This window comes from Pyxicephalus adspersus, chromosome 2, assembly GCF_032062135.1.
Source record: "Pyxicephalus adspersus chromosome 2, UCB_Pads_2.0, whole genome shotgun sequence".
NCBI lineage: Eukaryota > Metazoa > Chordata > Amphibia > Anura > Pyxicephalidae > Pyxicephalus > Pyxicephalus adspersus.
This window is the reverse complement of record NC_092859.1, coordinates 103627167-103650704: the sequence shown is the minus strand read 5'-3', so window position 1 is coordinate 103650704 and position 23538 is coordinate 103627167. Positions and strand designations below refer to the sequence as shown.

General features: G+C 36.3%; 1 protein-coding gene across 12 annotated transcripts in view; it reads left to right on the top strand.

The window, feature by feature from the left end:
• Positions 1 to 23538, top strand: part of KMT2E (lysine methyltransferase 2E (inactive)) — a 45523-nt gene that overhangs the window by 1409 nt on the left and 20576 nt on the right. For 5 of the 12 annotated variants that reach the window (XM_072401699.1, XM_072401705.1, XM_072401703.1 and 2 more), the window contains exons 2-11: positions 11545 to 11729; positions 12952 to 13066; positions 14545 to 14768; positions 15359 to 15439; positions 16052 to 16110; positions 18222 to 18275; positions 20794 to 20966; positions 21849 to 21887; positions 22006 to 22233; positions 22477 to 22610. In XM_072401699.1, coding sequence (XP_072257800.1) covers positions 11659 to 11729; positions 12952 to 13066; positions 14545 to 14768; positions 15359 to 15439; positions 16052 to 16110; positions 18222 to 18275; positions 20794 to 20966; positions 21849 to 21887; positions 22006 to 22233; positions 22477 to 22610 — 1178 coding nt within the window. In that variant the 5' untranslated portion in view covers positions 11545 to 11658. Of the gene's footprint in view, positions 1 to 1474; positions 1561 to 11544; positions 11730 to 12951; positions 13067 to 14544; positions 14769 to 15358; positions 15440 to 16051; positions 16111 to 18221; positions 18276 to 20793; positions 20967 to 21848; positions 21888 to 22005; positions 22234 to 22476; positions 22611 to 23538 lie in introns of all 12 variants that reach the window. The other 7 variants (XM_072401694.1, XM_072401695.1, XM_072401700.1 and 4 more) reach the window with 4 other exon arrangements.

Sequence of the window (23538 nt, the reverse complement as noted above, 5' to 3'; positions counted from 1 at the left end):
TGGCTCGGCTATGGCTGTGCCCCGGGCTCCGTGGCTCGGCTATGGCTGCCTCCTTACAGGGCACACTTGACGTTTGTCCCGTGGTGTTTACATGCTGCAATTATTGGAGGTTTCTGGTGAATGTTCCTCTCTGGGCTGGCTGCCATGACATTTGTAATAGGAAGATCTTTTCATCCAATGTGTTCTATTTACACGGGTAGATGTTAGGAAAGAGCTCTATTTTGTCATGGTATTGTGGCCGTGTATGTATATGATGCTCGGGGAGGTCTGCTGTGTGTACATCCTCACACACCCTCTGCAAAGCTGTAGGTCTTTCCAGGGCTTTCTGCTCACAGGCTGCAGACATGATGGGGGGAGGAACAAGCGATCCTGTGTGTGTAAGTCAGGCCAGCTCAGACACAACACCAGCACACAAAGAAGGGGAGCACCATGCTGCCTTCTATTCACTATATCTGCCCAATATCTAATCTCTGGGACAAGCTGCCTGTCATATTAGATTGTTTTCAATGTATATGCAGGCTCGGAGTGTGGACGCCCCTCCTTATGACTGCGGAATACATTGTTCCAGCACATAACCTTCTAGTTTCTGTCATTAGTACATGATCATATTCACTACAGCAAAGACTCGGCTACTATGATAGCTTTAAACCTGGCACTGCTTATATCTGTGACTTTATTGTGGCCCTCCTGCACTTCTCGATTCTGTAGGTTGTTGATAGAAACCCGGGGAGCTTACGTATGTGTTGATAATATGCATTTGTTGCTGGTATTTCCCCCTTTTGTCTTTTGGAGAGGCCAAAAATGGCGCCCCTGGCTGCTGTTGTAATCTAATCAGCCCGGGTTCTCCACACCCCATGCAGTACAAATGTCTGCGGAACACCACTGCCATGGTCCAAGCATTTATTCATAAAAAGAATTACATAAATGTTGTCAGTGTATCTCATTTCACAGAAATTCCTGGAACGGGTATTTATTGCCCCTCGTTGCATATGTTTAGATTGCGAAGTAAACGTTTGCTTTGTTTATATATTTTATTGTTGTTAAACCCCCTCTTGAACTAGAGATTCAACTTGAAATTAGGAGAGAGGAGCTCTGAGGATTTCTGTGGGTGCTGGGTAGGCAGGGGGCGGTGAGAAGGGAGTGCACACTATGCTCCTGTGTATATTGTCTTCCTGCTCGGATTTAACCCTTTTGTGTCCTAATGAAGCTGCATCACACTGCAGCAGAATCTCCTCCATTCCTCCTGGGATTTTATGAATCATAACCATATCAGTCTAGGTCCAGCTTTAACAAATCTATCATTGTAATGTTTTCTAATGACACAGTAAAATAACATACAAATGATAAAATTCAGACCCATAGACGTCTAAAAATGTGACATTATTTCGTTTAGGATTAGCTTAGTAAATAAAAATCAGTCCTTTCACGGTTTGAATATGGTGGCTGTCATTGACTTTTTCTCTGAATATTCTAGCTGCTTGACTGTTGACCTTTTGGCTGAAGAGACAACCTGGAATGGATCAGGAAAGACAGAGGTCCTTATCTACATATTTTTTCCCGGTCAGTGTTCTAAAATAATAAACCATTGGGGTCAAGATTGCAGCCAGGCAGCTAGCATTTTCTCCAAAAGCTAATAATGGCACTCTCCATGTTTCTTAAAAAGCTTCCCTTGAAACAATCCCTAAAGCTCTTACCTGGCATTTTTTTTTAATTTGTCACTGTTCCTTCAAGACTAAAACATGATTTGCAGTACCTGCAGTGTGTAAAAATAGGAATACTGCCAGTGTTTAAGCTGGGTGGGAAGAAGCTGTAGGTGGGTGGCATCCCCTGTATTGTGACCCAACTCTTCAGTAACCCTCCCAAAAACAGCCGGGTGGTTTCTGAAAAGTGCTGAGTGGTGTGGCTGGCTAAAAAAGTGTTGGGGAGAACCTTGGCTGCTATCCCATGGCCAGGGAAGTCCACCTGATACCATTGTTTAATGTCATTCCATGGTGGTGGTGAGTTCTTGAACCTAACCTAATTATGACAACACAATCTTAGAGATTGTTTTTCTACCCCCCCCCCCCAATAGCTCCACTTTAATAGATATACAGCTAGCTATAAAATACTGTAATAAAAATATGTGGTCTTCTATTCATCTGTACTTTGTATTCAACAAGCCTATTAAGCTTTGTTTGAAGACAATATTTTATTTGGCTGGTGGCAGTTGCACTCTATTTCTCCAGTTGCATCACTAGAGTATTTTTCAAGTGGTCTATAGGTTATGATATGATTCCTGAAATTGTGACCCTTCATTGTTAAAGTATCAGGAAAAACTGCCTGTATTGTCTTTTGTATTCATAAACATCATGTCAGGGGAGCTGGATTACTGTGGGTCTTTCATGTTAAACCACCAACATCCATTTTTCAGTGCAACCAAATGCAGTTTTTTGGTAGAGATGAATGTGTAATAGGTGTTCTGTTGTCTATATCTCACTGCAATTGGCATTCCACAGGGTCTCCTAACACGAGACACTTACACATATTGTTCAAGTTGATTTGTCTCTCCAAGATGTCTGTTTACAGGCTTTTAAGTGGCAAGGATTCTATTATCTCTAAGTTTATTTGTATATTTTTTAGTATCCACATTATGACACAGAGTAATTGCCCTACAGAATGTTCTCATGGCTGTACACAGTCCACAAAACTATTACATGATTTCAGTCATTTTAAAATAAATAGTGATCCTATTTTTTCATATGGGTTACAATGGCGTATCTTTAAAGAATAAGTATACTTTTATAACTTCCCACATACCTTCCATAGTTTGTACTTAATATGTGAACAGCGCATGTTTACATTTCCTCACTGGAAGTCGCTTGCTGCCTGCACAGTACAGCCCATTTCAGTTGTATGGTGCTTGGTTTGTTGTGTTCTAACTCCGGAAACGGCACATAGAAATTGGTGGGTTTGTAATGTGCAGGTCTGGGGAGCAGAGAAAGACTTGTGATGAAGAATGTAAACATTGCACCCTTCTTCTACCATTTAAAATACAGTGAAACAACTGCTGTGTGGACTCTTTGGGTGCATGAGACTCTGGTTGAAACTTGCCTATGGAAACGCTAAAAATGAAGTACAGGCTGTGGCATCACCATCCATTGCTGATGTGTTGCTTGTTTTTATGTGACAGAAGTTAGACTTTTTATTGTGTCTTCATATAGAATGACTTTTGTTACTCCTGTGTAAATTACTTTAACAATAATTAAATACTTTTTTATTTTACTTCAGCAACTTATCTATGTTCCAGAAGTAGCAGTAAAAGCAGACTACACTATTAAATATAGAAAAGATGTCATAATGCATATAGTGGGACCATCACACTGCAGCAGAACTGGCTCGGTTGTTCTGGGTTAATTCATGGTTATTAGTACTCCAAATGTACTTTTCTAATACATTAAAGTGCATTGACATATGGAGTGCTTTAAAAAATGCAGCTTGCACTAGGTTTGTGTGCTATGGGGATTCAAACAATATCAGGCTCAAAGCTCTCCACTATCTGTTCTCTCTATTTTGCTGTATATTCTGTATGCCATCCCAAAAATATTGTACAGTATCCAATAAAAAGACTAAGGATGTGTAGAAGTGGACAATCCTATGTGATACATGTTATTTGTCATCAGGGTTTTGTGGGGGAATTGGAAGAACAGGAAATTGGTAGAAACCAGAGTACCCTGAGGTAAACCAGGCAAACACAGGGAGAACATACAAACTCCTCGTTGATTGTTTCCTGGCCAGATATGAGCCTGTGTCCTGGTACTGCAAAGGCCTTGGTGCTAACCACTGAACCAACCATGTTGCCCAAAATAATGAAAACCCAGGGAAGTCAAATAGTCTCTATCTTTTCAAAGGTAGTTTTACATACCAGGAGCCCCTAAATACAGGCAATTTATCATAATAAACGTAAACTCTGCTTTTGTGGGTTAGATAATTCAACTTTTTTTTTTTTGTTCCCCAAAGCTAGCTTGCCACTGTAATGCAGCTAGTGCCACCACAAATGATACAAGACTTGTCAGGCCAACTGTAAATCACTGTTTAAGTAACCATAAGATATAGTAAAAATAGAGGATATATGACTAGAAACATGTACCCAAGGGATTCAGTTCAAACACAGTGAAAGGTCTGTGTCTTTGCTCTGGAGAAAAGGAACAGATTCGTAATCTGTCTCCTGAGACTTTTCAGCATGACCAAGAATATCTTCATGCATCCAAGCACTGTTAGTTGCTCAGATGCGCTGGTTAATACACTGTGTTTTTGTGCAATTATTTTTAATTTTTTTTTTTTTTTAACACGTGTACAGCCTAGTCATAACAAATAATGCGCCAACGTTGTCTATTGCGAATTGTCATCCCTTTTATGGCTATTCTTATTGAACCATTAAACCATAGAATGTTAGTTCCTTGAATGACTTTAATACTTTCTCTGTGATTTACCCACTGCTGGCTCTGTGGTTGTGTACACAAATAATGCTGCAGTGACTTACACCTGCTTCCATACCTGTTTACAATCATTACTGAGCATCAGTGTACAAGTCCATGTATAGAAGAAGTGAGAAATGCCAACCTCCATAATTGTCTGTAGTCGGTTGCTATACATCTAAAAGGAGCCTAAAAGCCAAAGAGGAACTAAACTGAAAAGTGCCCAAAAAAAAAAATAAAAAATACACTTGCCATCAATCCAGCAGGGCAGTCCGATCCATCCGGTGGTGTCTTGCATCTGGTCCAGCGTCGTCCTGGAGCTGGCGCTCCAGGCACCGCCATCTTCGCCTCTTCTACCAGGTTCTTCATCCTACGTCACCCTACCCAAAATCAGGCAACGTAGGATGGAATAAAAACTTGCCGATCTCAATCTGCATGCGTGAAATAGGCAAATTTTTCTCTTTGTGCAAAAAAAGACTCCTTCTGCGCATGCCCAAGTTGCTCGGGCATGCGCAGAAGGAACACCCAAGAACCCATCCCAGATGCGTGACATAGGTATCTCTTGAGGCTTTGCACTTCATTTCATTCTTGATCGCCCAGGTCAGGAATGCCCTCGCTTTTTTGGCTTCTGAGCTATTTTTAAAATGACCAAGCTAAAATGATCTACCAACAATAAAAACTTGGACTTACTAACTCCTTTGCGCGGTGGAGTTTATTTTCGCATTGTCTTTGTGATCTACCGGTAGATCGCGATTCACCTGTTGGGCACACCAGGCTTTGCTAGCCTTGACTTTACAAATTCCATGAATAAGCCAATGTAATTTTAAATAAAACCTTATGAAAATATTGTAATTGCTTTGTTTTAGTCAAAGTACATAATTATTGGGACTCACTAGTTAAATGGGGTACATCACCCTGCCTCAGTAGTCCTTAGGATACCTCAATAAATAAATAAAACCCCTCAAATTCTAAAATAGTAATGCAAATGTCAGTTTGTTCATGGCTGGAATAGTGGGTATACCTAGGCTTTAAGTCCTTCAACCAGGTAATATGGTGGCCTGTGCGAGGAGTATTTTTTTGTGTGTTCCTTCTATATCCTCCCCACACCTATTTTACTAACCTAATTCTAATTCTGATTATAGAAATAACCATTGTAGGTGTTCACTAAGCTGCTCAGATTGCGTTTTGAGCTCAGTAATACCTCTGCCTTTCTTAATGATGAATTTGTCCTAACTAAATGCATGTCCTGTTACATTGTGCTTGTTCAGTTAATTTCCAAGATATATTTTAATTGAAGTACAAATTTTTCACGGTATCTTTAAAGAAAAAAAAAATCATCAATAGTAATTTATAGGATTCCTGCATACGGGGGCAATCAACCATTGAATGTTCACAAACCTCTACTTTTCTGTAGGGCCATTAAATATTTAGATTCTCCCCATACTTCAAGTCACACTATCCATACCTGTTCTCAGATTATTGGTTAGAGACATTGCTTTATTATAGATTATACTTGATATGGGGGCTAATACTTGAATTTCACAAATCGATAGTTACTCTTTCCTCCTTATCAGAAAATACAGTGCTAATATGGTGCTTTGTAGACAAATTTCTTGGTTTATATTGCACTGCAGTCATTCTCCTGTTTTTTTTTTTTTTTTTTTTTTTTTTTTTTTTTTTTTTATTTATTTTATGCATTTATATCATTTGCCTATGTAGCTACTAATGTAGTGCATAACAATTGACATCTGATTGTTGATTGCTTTGTTGCGCGTGTTTGTGTGTGTATATGTATATATTTATATTCCCTTTGATGGTTTTCCCCTCTATCTCTATTATTATTTTTGTGATATTGTATTTATTCCCATGTCCCATTATTTCTGTGTTAAAGCCCATAGTACACTAAAAGAGGGTAAATTTTCCCAGTGGCAACACAAATGGTTAAAAAAACCTGACTAGTAGTGTGTCCCTGCTGGGTAGAATAGCTCCTTTATTTGGCCTTTGCCCATTGCCACTAAAGCAGAAAGTGAGGCAAAACTTCACATTTCAAGTTAACATTGTTTGATGGAAAGTCATCAAATGAGAACACCTGTTGTGGGGGTAAATCTCTGGTGATTATTGTCTTTGAGACTTTTTCCCTTACTTCCCATTATCTTTTGACTTTACAAGTATTTCAAGGACCCCTAAAATTTTGTAAACTTGACTTTGCAGCATCTGACTCCAGTTTTCATCACAATAAAGGTGTACATACCTTTTTATCCATGACATTGGTGCTATATACTGATTGCTCTGTAAAATGGTGTTGAATGATGTTTGTAAAAGTAAACCCTACACATTTATGAACCATCCAAGGATTCACAAACGCTTTGTTATTATGAGTGATCAAATCCATGGGCACATTTTAAAACTACTGGTTTGTTTTGTATTCTATGTTGATTATTTGCTCTTATGAAGCTGCTTTGTAATGTTTTGATGTAAAATGTGGTCGAGGAACTTATTTCTGCTTTAACTGTGTGAGTTATAATGCTGAAAAGTAACAATGAAAGGGAAGCTGACTTCATAACATCCTGTTGGATGTTCAAATGAGCATGAACAAAAGGCTCTCAACACCCCCCCATACAGGTCTACGGAATAAATAGATTTTCCCATAAAAAAAATATTTTTGCATGGTCAAATTGACCTGGCCATTTATTATGATTAAAAAATAAAAAAAGATTGTATTAAAACTGAGGTCAAGCTGCACTAAAATAATAACTGAAAAGCAGTGTAATGTGAAGGGATTCACAGTCTCCAAATTTATGCAAAACAGCTCTACATTGTTTCTTACTGCCCATGGCCACTGCTACCATCATTGCTGAAACTTCTTCTATTACTTGTCTCTTAATACTTTTTTTTTTTACCTTACTCTTTTGCACCCAGTCAGCAAAAACTAGCAAATGGAAAATGTGCATTTAATGCTTGCAGTGTGGGGCTAGTCCCACTCTAAGAGGAACTCCATATTTCCTTTAGGGCAGATTTATAGCAATGTGTTCTCTGTCTATACAGCACAATGTAACAGGTTTGCCTTAATGCCCCTATCTTCAGCAGCCTTTTTTTTTTATTGCCCTCCTGCACTTGGCAGCAAGTAGAAAAGAAAGCCTTTTGTAGAGTTTAATTCAGTTTGAGGACTCTCTTCATGCCCTCATATAGCAGTGCTAAACATCAAACTAACGTTATGTCAGAATAATGCAAGTTTATGCACTGCTTTGGTGGGAGACATTTTAGGACATAGGTGGTCTTTTACTTTTCCTAGTGCCACTTGACTGATCTAACCTATCCCACCATCACCCTTTACAGTCGGGTGCTTACTGAGATCCACGGCATCCTGGTACAGTGTGTGTTCCTTTAGGCCTGTTCCTGAGAGAAATGTAAAATGCTGGCCCATGGTGCTTTGGATCCTGGTAAGTACACAGCTTAGGGGTTATGTTTAGTGTAAGGGGGGGGGGGGGGGGATAAGGTAAGGTTTTTTGTAAATATGCACTTATACTTATAAGGGATGAAAGATCAAATACATAGCTGCAATTCTATCTTTTGGAATTCATAAAGGACTATAAAATTTGTAGTTTAATAATAATTTTGTATTGGCAAAATTAATCTATTGATTCATTGATGTGCTTTGCTTTTTTAACACAATTTTAAGGCAACTGATCATATTCAGAGTAAATAATTTAGGTATTTCAAAGCAGTGTTTTTATTTTTATGTGATACACCTATTACTAAGTATTACAGACACCATGTTGGCTAGGACAATCGAATGATCGAATCATGTTTTTTTTTCTTTGAGTGCTTCTTCAGGATTACAGTTGCTTAAAAAACATTCTCTCTAGGCCATACCTTCAGAGCTTTAGGAGCAACATCTCCGTTCTATAAAACATCTGCCAATCAATTATATGGCATTATACCGTGGGTACTTTGCAGGACCATTGTTAAACATTCTACCAACACATATGACCCGAAGGTGTCCTAAACAAGTGGAAGGAAACCAATAAATGTTTCCCTAATATAGGATCTGACGTGGTTAAGGAGTTTAAAATCGGATTCTGTGCACAATGCTTTTTATGGAGATAACTAGCTTTTATTATGGTTAGAGGAGTTTTCTGGGTCAAGTGCTGTGGGCTTTGATTTTTTGCAAGTCTTTCTGGTGAGCCTTGAATTCAGCATTAGTGCTTTAGAGTTCTTTTAGGAATATATAATGCTTCCTTGTCATTATGGTTTATTCCTGAATTTTTCATTTTTACTGCACTGCCCCTTGTGGTAGTTCTGAAATGTATACATTCAGTTCAGAAACTTGGTGACCTCCAGTCATATGATTAGTATTGTCAAAGTAGAGTGTTAAATTACTGTGCATTAGACAACTGCCATCTTATTGTATGTCTTTTTTTTAAGCTTAATATTCTTTGGTAAATATCAGGTACCAATAACCCTCTTTGCAGGCTCTTCTATACTATCTGCATCGGGCCTGATAACATTCCTTGAAGTGTTTGTGATGCAGATAATAATGGACCATGTCTGTCTGTCTGTGTGTTGGTTAGGAAATGGGTACAGGGAGTGTTATCATTTTACAGGTGGGGTGTCTGCATATAATCCATTAGTGTAGGATCATCAGCTAGTAAACCCTGTAGATTTCAGAGGCTTTTGTAAATATCTATACCCAAAGAAACATAAAACTTCTGTCCGATGTAACTGCTATTTAGGACTGTGTTAAAGAAATTTACCCTCACTTCCTGTTCTTGTGACAACATTTTACTAGACAGATATTGTTGGAGTGGGGGGGGGAATGCAGTCAGGAAATAAAAAAAAAAACTAATAGTGGTTCTAACAATGTTTACGTCTGTCTATGTTGCTGTTCAAGTTCAAAAAAATAGTTGCAAGAATATAATGATGTGTTTACTTTTGCTTCAAAATGCACCTCTTTTCCGATATGTCCTAAAATGACATGCAAGCAGTAATTGGTAAAACCCACCCATCTTTTACAAAACATTCTGTAGTGGTAAATTGAACGCTGACAATAAAACAAGATTTGCCTGCTTTAATGTCAATTTATAAATATACACTTAAGTTTCTTGGAAACCCCCAAACCCAGGGCACTTAACTTGCATACAACAGCTTCTGGATCCCATGTCAGGCTCATGGGTTTACCTCACAAATATATATAAAATATAATTCCTTTTGATGTCTGTGACTACATTTATTGCTTAATTTGTTTCCCTCTTACTGTTCTGTAGAGAGCTGAGACTTCCAAATGTACACCCCCACATCCATAATATGCAATGCAGGGAATCCTGAGATGTGTAGATCACTTCTGGGCAGGAAGCTGGCATTGCAGAGGCTCTGCTGCCCTCTAGTGTTCAACTAGAAACTGTGAAAACCAACTTTAGTTTTTATACAGATTGCCTGCATAAACATAACACCTCTTCAAGGTAAAGCATGTTAAAAAAAATGTTTTGCCTAATATGGGGTCTGTGACTTTAGATCTTTTTTAAATACTCTGTCAAATAGAACCCTTATCAGGTTAAAGTGTGTTTCTTGATTCCTGCTAAGGAGATATCCTTTACTTCCTGTCCTAAAGACACAACATGAAATGAGAGGAAATCTCTCTAACATGAATACAATTTTAATCCCTGAGAGATGTTACTAGAACATGTCCCCAGTGGAGAATTTGCCTTTATCTATTGATGACAACTTTTTAATAGATGACCCCCTCTTGTGGATGGTAACAATTGTGTTTCATTTGCCTATGTACACAATGTAAAAGTGTCATGATGAAGTCTAAGCAGTATTATATTTTGTTTTATAACCCTCTTCAGCCTGGTGAGCATCAATATTGATTTTTGTAGGTCCTCAAATTCCCTCTTTTTTAGCCATGACACACTTCCACAAACCCGTGTTGTTAAGAACAGACATGGGTAATGAAAATCCTGGGCTGCCTTCACTCACACCTAATGCTTCTCATACTAGTGACCCCAAACACCTGATTTCCACTTCAAATCAGTGGAATCTATAATATCATTCAAAACTGCATACCTGTAAAATTACAATCAGTAAACCATATTCTTTGTATGTTGGAAGTAAAGAGAACCTGATAGAGAATCTACTACAAATGCTAATTGTTGAGCCACAGGCATTACTTCTGAGTGAACCAAGACATGTTTGTAGATGTATACAAGTACTTATCAGCCATATTTTAAGATCATTCTACTGTGATTTTATTGTGGGTAAACTTTGATGAGCTCCCTTGACTTCCTATATGCTGGATTTTACAACTGAGAAATCTCTTATTCTCTTATATAATTCTCCACTTTAATTTTGCCCATATTTATATGTTTCTGCATCTTCTTTTCATGTGTATCAATATCCAAAACTATAGTGAAAAAATGCAGGTCCTAACCTGTCCCGATGTTATGGAAAGATTAAAAAATGGGGAATAGATACTGTTAACAAATTCAACAGTGAGAGCTCTCATAATAAGGTTTGTAGACCAGGAACTTAATCAGACAATAGATCTCAATAATAGAGCCTCCAAGAAATTTTAAACCTTGTCCCATCCTAAAACCGATGACAGTGTAGTTGTGCTTTAAGTCCAGCCTGGCAGGAATAGGAAGTTTTGCAGTGTTATGCAGCATTACCAGGTGAACATAAGGGTGGTGGTGGAGCCTGAACAAGAACATTATTGCAGCCCCCACATATATTGGTTGGAAAGCTGCAATGTATAACCTTTTATTTTTTTGAATACATCTTTTGGTTTGGATACATTTTATTCTAGTTTACTATAACACTAATTTATTTGTTTCTGTATTGCAATCAGACTTACTATATATATATTATTAAATGTGGTACTTTGCTATCAGCTCATAAGAGCGTTAACCAAATGCTTCCTCGCACAAAGCATGAACACTCCAGCATTGTAATGCCAATTATTCTCGACTCCACTTAGATTTTAGGTTTAACTTTTTCATGTTCATTGTAATCATTTTTCTGCTACAAAAAATGTATAATATGTCTAGTTTACATATGCACTAAATTAACTTGTTTCCTTTCTGCTCTGTTTTAGGATCTGTGGATGCACTTAGATGTTTGCAATGATCACTGTGGCTGGCATGCCCCAGTGTTTTGGATCCCGATGCAGAGGACTCCATAGTAATCGAATTTATCAGAAGCGAACGTCATGAGCATAGTGGTCCCTTTGCGGGTTGAGACAACAGAGACTTCATATTTAGATATGGCTGCAGGTTCAGAGTAAGTTTTTGTGCTCTATTTATTTGTGATATAAATGTGTTAAATTCCAGATACATTTGTTAAAGTAGATCTTTTTTAATATAGTGGGGATTCTTAGAATCTGTCTTGCCTCTGTTGCTGACCAATTGGTATTGGGCAATGTTTGTCACTGGCACAAAATATGGCCAATAATGTAATTTAAACAGTAGACCATCAATATAAACAACAGCAAAAAATCTGTGTATATATGGTAATTTTAATACAAACTGCACAATTTCTTAAGAGGGAAGATAGGTGTTGATTGAAAAATGTAAGGTGATGGATTTTTACCTGAGAGATATGTTTAATCTGAATCTGCATGTATCCCCTTGTATCTATCATAGAAGACCTGCCCCCAGTATTAGGGAAACAGGAAAAATGTGTTTGTTTTTTTTTGTTTTTGTTTTTTTATGCCATAAAGGGTTTTATCCTTGGTAGGTTTTATTCAGTAGAGTAGCTACTAAGGCTGCATGTGTTTTGTACCCATTTTTTGAGCTTCTCCAAATGTACAGCAGTCTAGGGTATAAATAATGAAGTTATGATAAGTATCCAAAAATATTAGAAAAAAATGCTTCTATATTAATAAAGGATTAGCTAAAGAAAACAAACCATAAATGTAAAATGGAGGAACTTGCATTGTTAAGAGATAAAGAGAAGATTATGAAAGTCTGGGCAACTTTAAAAAAATGTCATCGAGTATAAGAAGTTGATGTCAGGATGAATTAGAAATGGTCTACATGGTGCTTGATTGTAAGGATCAGGCAGTGAATGGGCATCCAAAGTCCGAGACTCAGAAAAAGCGAGGGAGGCTGGGCTCAAGGTGAAGATGTTTTTTGTCTTTGTTATTGTAAGAATATAATAATATTGGATGTAGGATGTGAGATTATCATCATATGAATTTATCTTTTTTTTGTCTTGTGAATGATTATAGGTGAAAAAGACTTCAACACATTTTTAAAAATTCTTTAAATTCTTTGTGTAAGACAATCAGTCTATTTACCATTGGGCCCTGTCCTTACAGAGGGGTGACTGCTCAAGAAAAATGCATGCTTTTTTTGTTTTTAAAGCTGTCTTTTTCTGTCCCAGTGTGCTTGCTTGTTTTGGATCCTGAACAGCATGCCTGGTGGTGCAATTTTGGGAACCTCAAGCACGTATGGAACAGCACTAATTATTTTTTTTTTTTAACTTTCTTTTTTTCCTTTAGACCTGAATCTGTAGAAGCAAGCCCTGTTGTAGTTGAAAAGTCAAATAGTTATCCACATCATATATATACCAGCAGCTCCCACCATTCGCACAGTTATATTGGCTTGCCTTATGCGGTAAGTAATATTGTACTAATTTTGTGTGCATTTGATCTAATTTAAAACTGGATAAATGTTGTGTTGAAAAAGCCTTGCCCATAACTCCCTCACTGAGACCTACTTTTCAGATGGATAACCTTTGCACACTACTAGAAAATGGGACCCTTCTTATCCTGTATAATGTGTCTTAGTTCACCTTTCTGTCAACTGAGATAACCGGAGAAAACTGTCCATGATTCTTGGTAGCCTGTCATTTGTCTGTCTGGCCAGTAGCTTTAGGTGGGAGAGCTTTGTGATTGTTTATTGCTACGCTGAGCCACTCCTTGTAATGTTTACTATCAGTCTGTAAGCACTATTGCAACAATTATACTACCAAGCATTATATTAGTCATTAGCTATAGGGAGAAGTGCATACATGGCTGAATTGTGGATGATTGAATTGAATATATGAATGAAGGGGAGACAAGCATATATAGCTATACTGGTAACGGGTAGAGAAATATATAATGGCAATATGTGGGGAATAAGGTATGTTAACACTACATTGTAGCTTGATTTTGGACATCTGACAAAGGTCGGCCTGATCTGACCTAAATAGGTCTTAGGACTGTTAACGTAAAGTCATTCTGTGGTTAATCCCTCAGAATTCTCTTGGTTTTATGCTTAAGGTAAAGAAAAATATAGGAAGTAAAATTGAGTTTTAGTTATGTTTATTTATTTAGTTTATTTAGTTTTAGTTCTAGCCTTAAACTGTATGTTTAAAAGAATAATGAATACATTTTATTAGGTGAAGTGGACAGGTAGCACTGAATTTAAAAATCAAGTTGACCTGCAATATCAAAAAAATAAAAGTAATTGGTTTAGTTGGCTTCCCTTAAGTTGAAGCTTCTAATTGGGCTTGCATTTTTCTGTGGTAGCCCCAAGGTAAAAAAAAAATATGGTTCTCTGATGGGCCTGCAATTGCACATGTACAGTAAGTGGCTTCTCGATGTTCTTGGATCTCTAATAGTATTTGCACAATTTTGAATTTGTCTGTTTGCACACTTTACACTATTGCTAATCCCATGGTAAATGGTATCTCTACAGCATACTTGGTAGGCTCTAGGTGGTTCCCAGAAATATGGTGCCACAACTGAATATGCACATTAGGCTCCTTAGGATCCTGGTGGCCTGACCATGAATGTATTGGACAAGTGCTGAAGTGACTTGACTCTTGAATTCCATCATGATAATGGTGGCAATGGGTTGTCAACACTGGCTGTCCAGTGCCAGGTGACTTGCTTCTCCTGTGGAATGGCTTGTCCCCCAGCACCACATTTATGAACATTTAATTCACTGCACTAATATGTATATTTCACTCCTAGCACAACTTCCCAATATGCCACCCTTGGCACCAACACACACAGGCAGACATTCCAATAGATTGTATATAAGGAGAAAATGACTGTGTAATTGGCTGATATATATCCTTTTTATATTTTGTTGAACTGTAATAGGATCACAACTATGGTGCTCGCCCTCCACCAACGCCTCCTGCATCTCCACCTCCTGTTCTTGTTAAGAATGAAGTGAACATATTTACTACTCCTCACTTTGATGAGACTTCCAGTGCTACAACCATCAGCACTTCAGAAGATGGAAGTTACGGAACAGATGTCACACGATGTATCTGTGGTTTCACTCATGATGATGGATATATGATTTGTTGTGACAAATGCAGGTATGTGAGAAGAATTCTAGGCAATATGTATGGTACATTTCTTTGAACATTGGGTATTTTTTCTATTTATTATTATTATTACATTTTTGTGTTTTGAGTGCTCCTAAAAACCAAAAAAATCATTTTACACCATATTTTGTGCCAACAGTCTTTTATTGATGTTACTACTTTGTGTAAATTATGGCATTCTGTAATCCCTTTTGGAAGTGGCACCTAATCTTTCCAGAAAATGACTGAATGCTTACCTAACTACTTGGTCTTGTAAAAATGAACACTTTAAGGATAACTGCACCTAAGATTACAAATTTGGAATGCTGTAGTTCACTTCATTATATAACATTTTTGTTTTGTTTAAATATGCTACAAGAAATTCCTTCCTGAAGTTTCTTGTGTGGGAAATATTGATGAGGGACAAGATTTCTGTACTACACAAACTTTTTCTTTTTTCTTTTTGTTAAATTTTCTTTAATTTCAAAATTTTCAGAATAAACATAATAACATTAATAAAACAGGGAAAAGAGAGGGAAGGATATACAAGAATACACAAACTTTTTCAACTGATTCATTTTTCCTTTTTTAATATCTTTCAGTGTATGGCAACACATAGATTGCATGGGCATTGATAGACAAAATATACCAGATACATATCTATGTGAGCGCTGTCAGCCTCGGTAAGTGATATATTATGCCTTATAGTTTTTTCCTATTTGCACTTATTTTGCTCTGTACTAAAGATAACACTAATTATTTTTGTGTTAGTAATAAACTTTGTGTGCTTTATAATTAAAGTGGAACTAAACTTAAATGGCTGAAAGATCCTGTGTAAAGGCAGGTAATTGTATTCTTTTTGCAGAGGAAACTCTGTCCCTTCTGCAATTTAGAATTTACCTACCTAAACTTTTTTAAAGTTTAGTTCCACTTTAAAAAAACTTTCTGTAAGTATACCACTATAATTTATACAGTCCTTTAATCTGATTTCTTGTAAAATAGACATGAACAGTCTGAGATGAGATTGCAGACACACATCTACACAATGCAGCAACTTTCACAGCTTCATTTTAAAATAGGTAGCTATAGCAGCCATAATTTGTTTTACCCCATGACTGGCATAATGTTATAGGACAAGTTCTTGGCATTCAAGGGGTGAAATTATTGTAAAATAATGACGGTTTAAATTATTTTTTAACTTTATTATTTAACTATTTTTTAACTTTTTAGTCTTTTAAGAAAAAATGCAAACTGACAAATTGACAATTTTCTTAACATGTTTTCTTGTCTATCAGCGCTCTGGACAGGGAGAGAGCTGTATTGCTTCAACAGAGAAAACGAGAACATTTGTCAGGTGAGTTAAGTTGGTATACATAACACCTGCCTGTTTTGCATTTAAGTTTGTGAATAGAATATTTGTGTGTCTGATAAAGAAGCAAATGTCACCTTTATAGGGAACTATTGTTTTTGGCTTAGAAGTTGCCAAATATGTTGAAAACAATAACTTCATTTAGGTGGGCCCTATCTAAATGGAAAATGATTGGGGATGATGAGTAAATACACCTTTGATGGGTTGAAGGCCTCTACTCAACACTGCCTCAGTGAACAGCCACATTTTATTGCCTGTGGGTAATATCAACATCAACATTCATTTTTTTTTCAAGGTTTTACATTTCAGGAAAAATCTTCATGTTCCCATAGCGGGTTATAAAATAGTTTACCCAGATTTCACTGTGCCATTATTTAACAAAAAGGAAGCAAAAATGGAGAAAAATTGACATAATGGTTTTCATTGTCATTTTGTTTTCCAGTCTCTTTATACAAATTTCTCTTAAGGTTCAGCCACAGAATTCCAGTTGTTTCATGACTTAATTTCAGCCAGGCCTTAGTTGTCACACAGATGGCCTCACATGTGACTCTAGAGGAACATTGTTCCAGTGGTCTTGGGGTTTGTTCAGATTCAACTTTGAAAAGAACATAAAAACATGGCTTATGTTTGCTGAGAAAGGAGGCTTTCTCCTGGTATCATACTTGTTCAGTCTTTTTCTATTTGTTCTGTCATGAACTTTACCAGTTGACATGCTAACTAAGGCCTGTAGAGATGTAGCCTTTTGTGGGGTGTATGTGCGCGTCTTTTTTTTTTTTTTTTTTTTTTTTTTTTTGTTAACATCTGAAATTTTTAAGGGTGCATCTATTTTTTCACACTCTGCTTCTGCCGTTTCACTTAATCTTTGTTAAATAATGACACAGCGTAACACGTCATGTTTTTTCTGAGGTTGTATTTACCTATTTGATGCCTTGCTAAGGACCAGATAGTGTGTTTTTTATGTCCTGAAAAGGTTTGTTCCTTTTTCTCATGACTTTCTTTGTAATATTGAATGTTCTTGGTCAGGATACAGCAGCTAGTGTATAATTATGCTAGTTGAATGTGGCTATGTGTTCAGGATACAGCAGCTAGTGTATAATTATGCTAGTTGAATGTGGCTATGTGTTACTTCCACATATGTGGGGTTGCCTTTTTTCTAGGTAACTTATTTTAATTTACAATTTTACCTGTGAATTTTTCAGACTGATAATCAAAAGCTTTACTTTAGGATAATGAATGAATGTGACTTGTTTCCCTGGGTCAGGGAAGCATTGTGCACTAAAATAATAGACTTTAAAGAACTTCACAATCTTAATGCCTGAAATAGATATTTACTAAAAGTTTCTTAAGACTAGTGATAGGGGCTCATAGATTTTAAAAAGCCATTAGAATAGTAGAACAGTCGTCTACATGACCTAACTTTTTAAATTTTCGCCACAAACTAAACAGTAAAAAAAGAATGCGGTTTCTATGTTTAGAGATTTATAGGTGTTTTCACATGAGGTCCACAAACTTTTACCACTTCTTTTGGTTAAATCCCTTATGCAAAATGTGGGTAATTTGGGTAAATATTATCTGAATCTTTTGTGGATACAATAATAAAAGGATCCTCAAGTGTGACTTTTCCTTTATATAGTAATTCCTGAAATTACAACCATTGCAGATTGTGGGGCATAATAAGTTTAAGTGTAATATTGTAAGTTTATTCATGTTTTTATTGTGTGTGTGTGAGAGAATTCTGCAAATATTTTTGTTTTAGTATGGTTAATGGAATGTGCAAAAATATTGTGTTAATACCAGTTTATGCATTGTTTGGTTTACAAAAGATTTTGGCATTGTAAAGTAGAAGTAATCATATTGGCCACTAATTTACCCTTTTTTATGTTTACCTGTTTGGAATCACTTTTTAGTTGCACTTGTATAGATCATCTTCATAGCTGAGACAATGGTGAAGCCTATTAAGGAGGCAATACTTTCTTTGCCATTAGATGAACAGATCAATCTGGTCATGAACAGGCAAAGAGTGTTAGTGCACTGATAATGTTATTTATTGAGTGCCACATACCTTTTGGGCTATAACTTTTGTGACTCTAATGCAGATGATCTTCAAACCTGCTACAATGGTAGAGGCAACAACGGAAACCTTTTATCTGGTAGGTACCATTTCAAGTGTGACACCTCCCACTTTTCACTATATGCAAGAGATTTTAATCATTCTAAATGAATTCCTGTTTAATTTTTTTAAGCAAGTGTTGTAGTGTTAGAAGTAACCAATTGGGACTTCTAATATTTATAGTAATATAGATGGACAGCCATATTTGTACATGCACATGTTAAACTAGTAACATTGTCTGCTTGGACAGTGTGGTATGGCGGTCTGCATGCTCTACAGAAGCATATTTTAAATTACTGCTTGCATTAAACATTTTGTCAATGAGCAAAAGATTTCACTTGTGTTTACAATTGTTCACCTTTTTTCTTTTGATTGTTTATATATTGCATACACCAATGCTAGCACAAATTTTCCTGCAGGATATAACTTAATTGCAGGTAGAAGTCAAATTTTACCATGCAGCTTGTTTTTGCATGATACTAGACTTTAAAAAGCCCTTGTAGTTTTGGCAACTGTCAGGCTCTAAAATAACACAGAATTGAACATAGCATTTTTGTTTTACCCTTCCTACAATGAAAACCAATTTTAGGATAATTTGGCATTGTGATCCTTCTGCACTACTGAAGCCCTCACCAAAATTACACTTATAAGACTCTATTGCCTGATGTTCCTTTCAACAACATTCTTTCCATTTAGCCTATTTTATGCATAATCCATTTAAGCCCAGATGTTGCTGGGCACCATCACCTTGGATGTAATGTCAGCAGATTCAGATACATACTAGGTTAGTTAGTTAGTTAGTTAGATACATACCAAGTGTTCAAGTTGGCTTTTTTATTTATTTATTTACTATGTTAGGTTATGTGTAAATTGGCATTTTGTTTGTGGCAGAACTGCTTCTCTCTTAATAGCAGTCTGAAGCTATTTAAAAAAAGTGCTTGAAACAGGTCAGGAGATTAAATGCAATAAATTCATAACGATTACTTCAAACTGAAAGTATTCTGCATTTGAAGCCCAAAACCTAAAGTAATCTCCACTTGTGTTAAAATATAGCATATGTAATTGCTGTCATTTCGTAACTTAATGTTCCAGAAATTACTTTTCCATTTCGTTCCGAAGTTGTCATTTTATACTGTGTACAGATTTTGTATAGTATGTCCACAAAAATGTAATTTTCCTCCTTCTCTGACTAGCTCACTAATATTCCTAGAACTCTAAACTGAAATACAAGTCATATTTTTTGCCCATTTTTAGAGAGCAACTTTCCAAAGGGTAAATATTTTCAAAGGAATACAGACCCTGCATCAGAATGCTAGGCGTGCACCAGGTGATTGAACCCGCCCCTCCAATTGAGAAATCGACATGAAATGGGCTTGGTCAAACAAATGGCTGTTTTTCAAAATAGTAACAGGAACAGAGTTGGGTAAAATTCTTACAATGTACATATATTGGCCCAGAGGCATTGAGATGTACTACTTTTTTGGGTGCAAAAATTGACTGATGATCCTGCCAGAAAATAAATTATGCCAGATTACCTCTGAACTCCTAATGTTCTAGGAAGTGTTCTGTAGTCCTAACACATTCTAGAACAACAATAATACTGTAGTACATGGCATACCACTAAAACCTTGTGAAAAACTTTTCTTGTCTTAAAAAATCAAGCTAATGCAGGCAACACATCACTTGGACTAATGAGCTTCCATAACAATAAGTTTAGTTGGGTTTAGATAAGGGTGAACCAGCAGTTAACTTTAAAAGAAAACTGTATTTGTTTCAGAATAATTGTATATATTTTTTAAGTCGGCCTACAGAACCTTTCAGCAATTTGCTTAATTTCACCCAGTTTTCTGTCTCTGTGACACTGAGATGAAATAAGGAAAGTTTGTCAACAGATTTTCCCATCTTTTCGAGAATGTGTTTAAATCTGAGGGTTTAGCGCAAAACACACAGCACACGTTTTGTTTTGAGTTTTAGTTTAGGTTTGAGTTAAATGTTTTGAGTTTTAGTTTAGGTTAGGTACCGCATTTTTTCAGATAAACATTATTCTAAAGGTCACACCTTTTGCTTATGCCTTCGTGACCTTTCCACCACTTAGAAGTCTTTGTGTGTGTAAAAACTTGACAATGCAAAGGCATTTTACCAACAAAACATTTAATGTTAACTTGTTAAACATGTGAAAAGACTAGAAATAAAAAAAGAAAAATGTAGGTTTATATATGAGAACCATATTAGGTATTTTTACCAGGGCCTTTTATTTTGTATAAACTGCTGGCGGTAAATACAAATGTAAAGACTGAACAGTGGAGTCACCAATGTATGTTGTTAAATGCTCAAGTACACTATCCTGTTCACACTTGACTTATGCTGCACACTTTGTTTTGTTTGTTTTGGTAAAGTAAGCTTAGGTAGAGTGTGTCTGTGTATAGGAGTTGAATAAAGAAAAGTGATTCTAATGGGGCTGGTGTGCAATATTAAATAAACTGTATTTTAAATATTCCTCTAAAATGCATGACTTCAGCATTCTGTTTACTTTTTTTTTGTTTATCTGATTTTTAAAGATGGTGACACCAGTGCAACTGAGAGTTGTGATGAAGTTCCTATGGAGCTGTACACAGCTTTCCAGCACACTCCAACAACACTTACTCTTACTGCTACAAGAGTAACGAAGTCAAATGACAAGAAAAGGAAGAAAAGTGGGGAGAAGGAGCAGACTACTACAAAATCTAAAAAGGTATGTAATAAAACTGAAAGTGTACACCCTTGTTAGGTTACTCATTTTCTTGATTGTTTTCAGCAAAGGGATTGGTAAGGAAGCCTTGTTGAGGGTTTTAGTTAGAAAACTGACCCCTTTCCTTTAGGCCTTTTGGCCCTAATTGACAGGTTCTCAAATTTTGCTTGTGTCTAAGAAGATGCTGTTAGATCTGTGCTGCACTTACTTATATTTTTATTTTTCACCTTCCCTTTGTCCTTATTTGTATCTTGGCAAGAAAAAAAGGCTGTTATGTAAAATTTCATGTTTTGGTACTAACCTGATAAAGTGAGGCACACAAAGTTTTATGTATTCTTAACAAGCCCTTTAAATTTACAATATTGAAATGTTAGCTATTTGTTTGTCCCTAAAGGCAGATCCTGGCAGACTACCTACTGTCTAAATTAAACAACCAGCATGTGTTTCTGAGCTGCTAGAAACCAACTAAAATCAGACTTTAGAGTCTGTTTTTGATCTATGAAAAGTTTTTAGAAAATAACAAAATTGTATTAAAAGCACATAGAAAGGTCAGGATGTCCTCCATTTTAAATCCTTTTTACTGCTTGTGGTAACTGTGTAAACAGTTTATTATGCCTAGTCTAAGCACAGGTGCACTGTGGATTTTCTGATGTGTTTAGTATACTTTAGATTTAACTAATGCATACGCTTGTTAAACTTTAAATAGTTACTTTTCACCTCTGCTGCTATTGTAAATGAACAATGCATAATTCTTAAGGAGAAACTGTAGTTTGAGGTCTGAGTAAAGAGGTAACTTTTATTGATCAATGTTGCTGCCTTGTCTGGCATTTAGTTTTATGATTCTTGGGATTTTGCTTGCTTACCGTCAACTTTTTCTTTCTACAGGCCTTCAGAGAAGGATCAAGAAAATCTTCTCGAGTTAAGGTACATCATATTTATTGTCTGTGTATGTGTATCTTGCATAAATGTGTTGAGTTCTTAGCTATGATTTTCTAAATTGTATAACATTTATAATTTAATACAAATGCCTAAATCATTTTAGGGTTCTGCACCTGAAATTGATCCTGGTGACAGTTCGATTTATGGTTGGGAGAGTAAAATTAAGGCTTGGATGGATCACTATGAAGAAGCCAGCATGAATCAGTACAGTGAAAGTGTTCAAAGAGAGGCACAACGAATAGCCCTTAGACTTGGTTATGATAATGACAAAAAAGAACAAATAGTCAAAAACTACAGCACCAGCAACCATGTTTTCAAACCACCTGTTGAGGTATTTATTTTCTCAGTTGACCTATGGTGATATTTATAATTCCTGGCATATGTTTGTCTCTAAAAAAATTTAGTTTGAGACGCTTACAGGTCCTGTGATTTCCATTTATATTGCTGGCATACCTCTGTGTGCAAGATATGCTTAAATTTAGTAAAAGTCTGTTTTCATATTTGTATCATACCCAGACAATGTTGGCATATGTGTGTCAAATTTCACAATTTAATATAATTCTTTATAATCCAGCAGAGCTATTTGCAGAAGAACAAGAAAATATTAAAAGCAGCCAAAGACCTGCTCCCTGAAACTTTAATTATTGAATATAGAGGAAAATTTATGCTGCGTGATCAGTTTGAGGCTAATGGATATTTCTTTAAAAGGTATGTGTTCTGTGTTCTTTCTAGTTACATTTGAGCTGGCCACATTTGTGAATTTCCACAAGCATCAGCTTTGCAAACAGGTCAAACTTTCTTGCATATGGATTGTTTTTATTCACTTTAGGGCGAGTGTATGCAAGGTTAATTTAGAGGGAGTTCAATCCAAAGCATTACAAAAAGGAATAGTTTAAGATTAGAGACTCTCCATATAAAACATCTATCTTCCAAGTCCATGTGTTTCAGTGCCAGTAATTGGTTTCCCCACCAGGGAATGTTTGAGGGAATGTCAGATTCCCTGTCTGATAAATAGCACCCTAATTGTAAATTACTTAATACTTCATCAATATTGCTGTAAATCCTTCCCTTCTACAGTTTACAGTATTTGAAATATTGTACCCTAACCTCCTACCTGGTGACAATTGTGGATTGCAGAGTTTGAATGCAAGCACTCAGCTGTTCAATTCTTTCTGGGTTACTAGTCTGTCAACAAAACGGGTTGCATACATGTACAGTGCAGTACACGTAGACTAATGACATACAAAAGCAGATGCTTAATGGGAATCAATGTCTCAAAGCTGTGCACAGCTGCACTGAAGTTGATGCAGATCACAGCCTTGATATAAATAACAGAAACTGCCAACAATCGTTTTAAAACACCATTAAAAAGGTGCTTGGGATTACCTAAAATAAAATTACTAGGAAATCTCCAATTAGTTTGTGAGTTATTGTCAAACATGTCTTGGTTCTGCCTAGTTTTGATAAATATGTCCATGGTTAGTGTACATGGGCATTAGATTTAGGTGTATGTGTCAATAGAGTATGCTTTCTGTTACTTTGATTTGCATTCAAGTTTTAATTTAATGCTATGTTGCTTTTGCATGCATACCTGAATGGGGAAGAAATCCGTTTAGGTACAAAGTTATGTGCATGC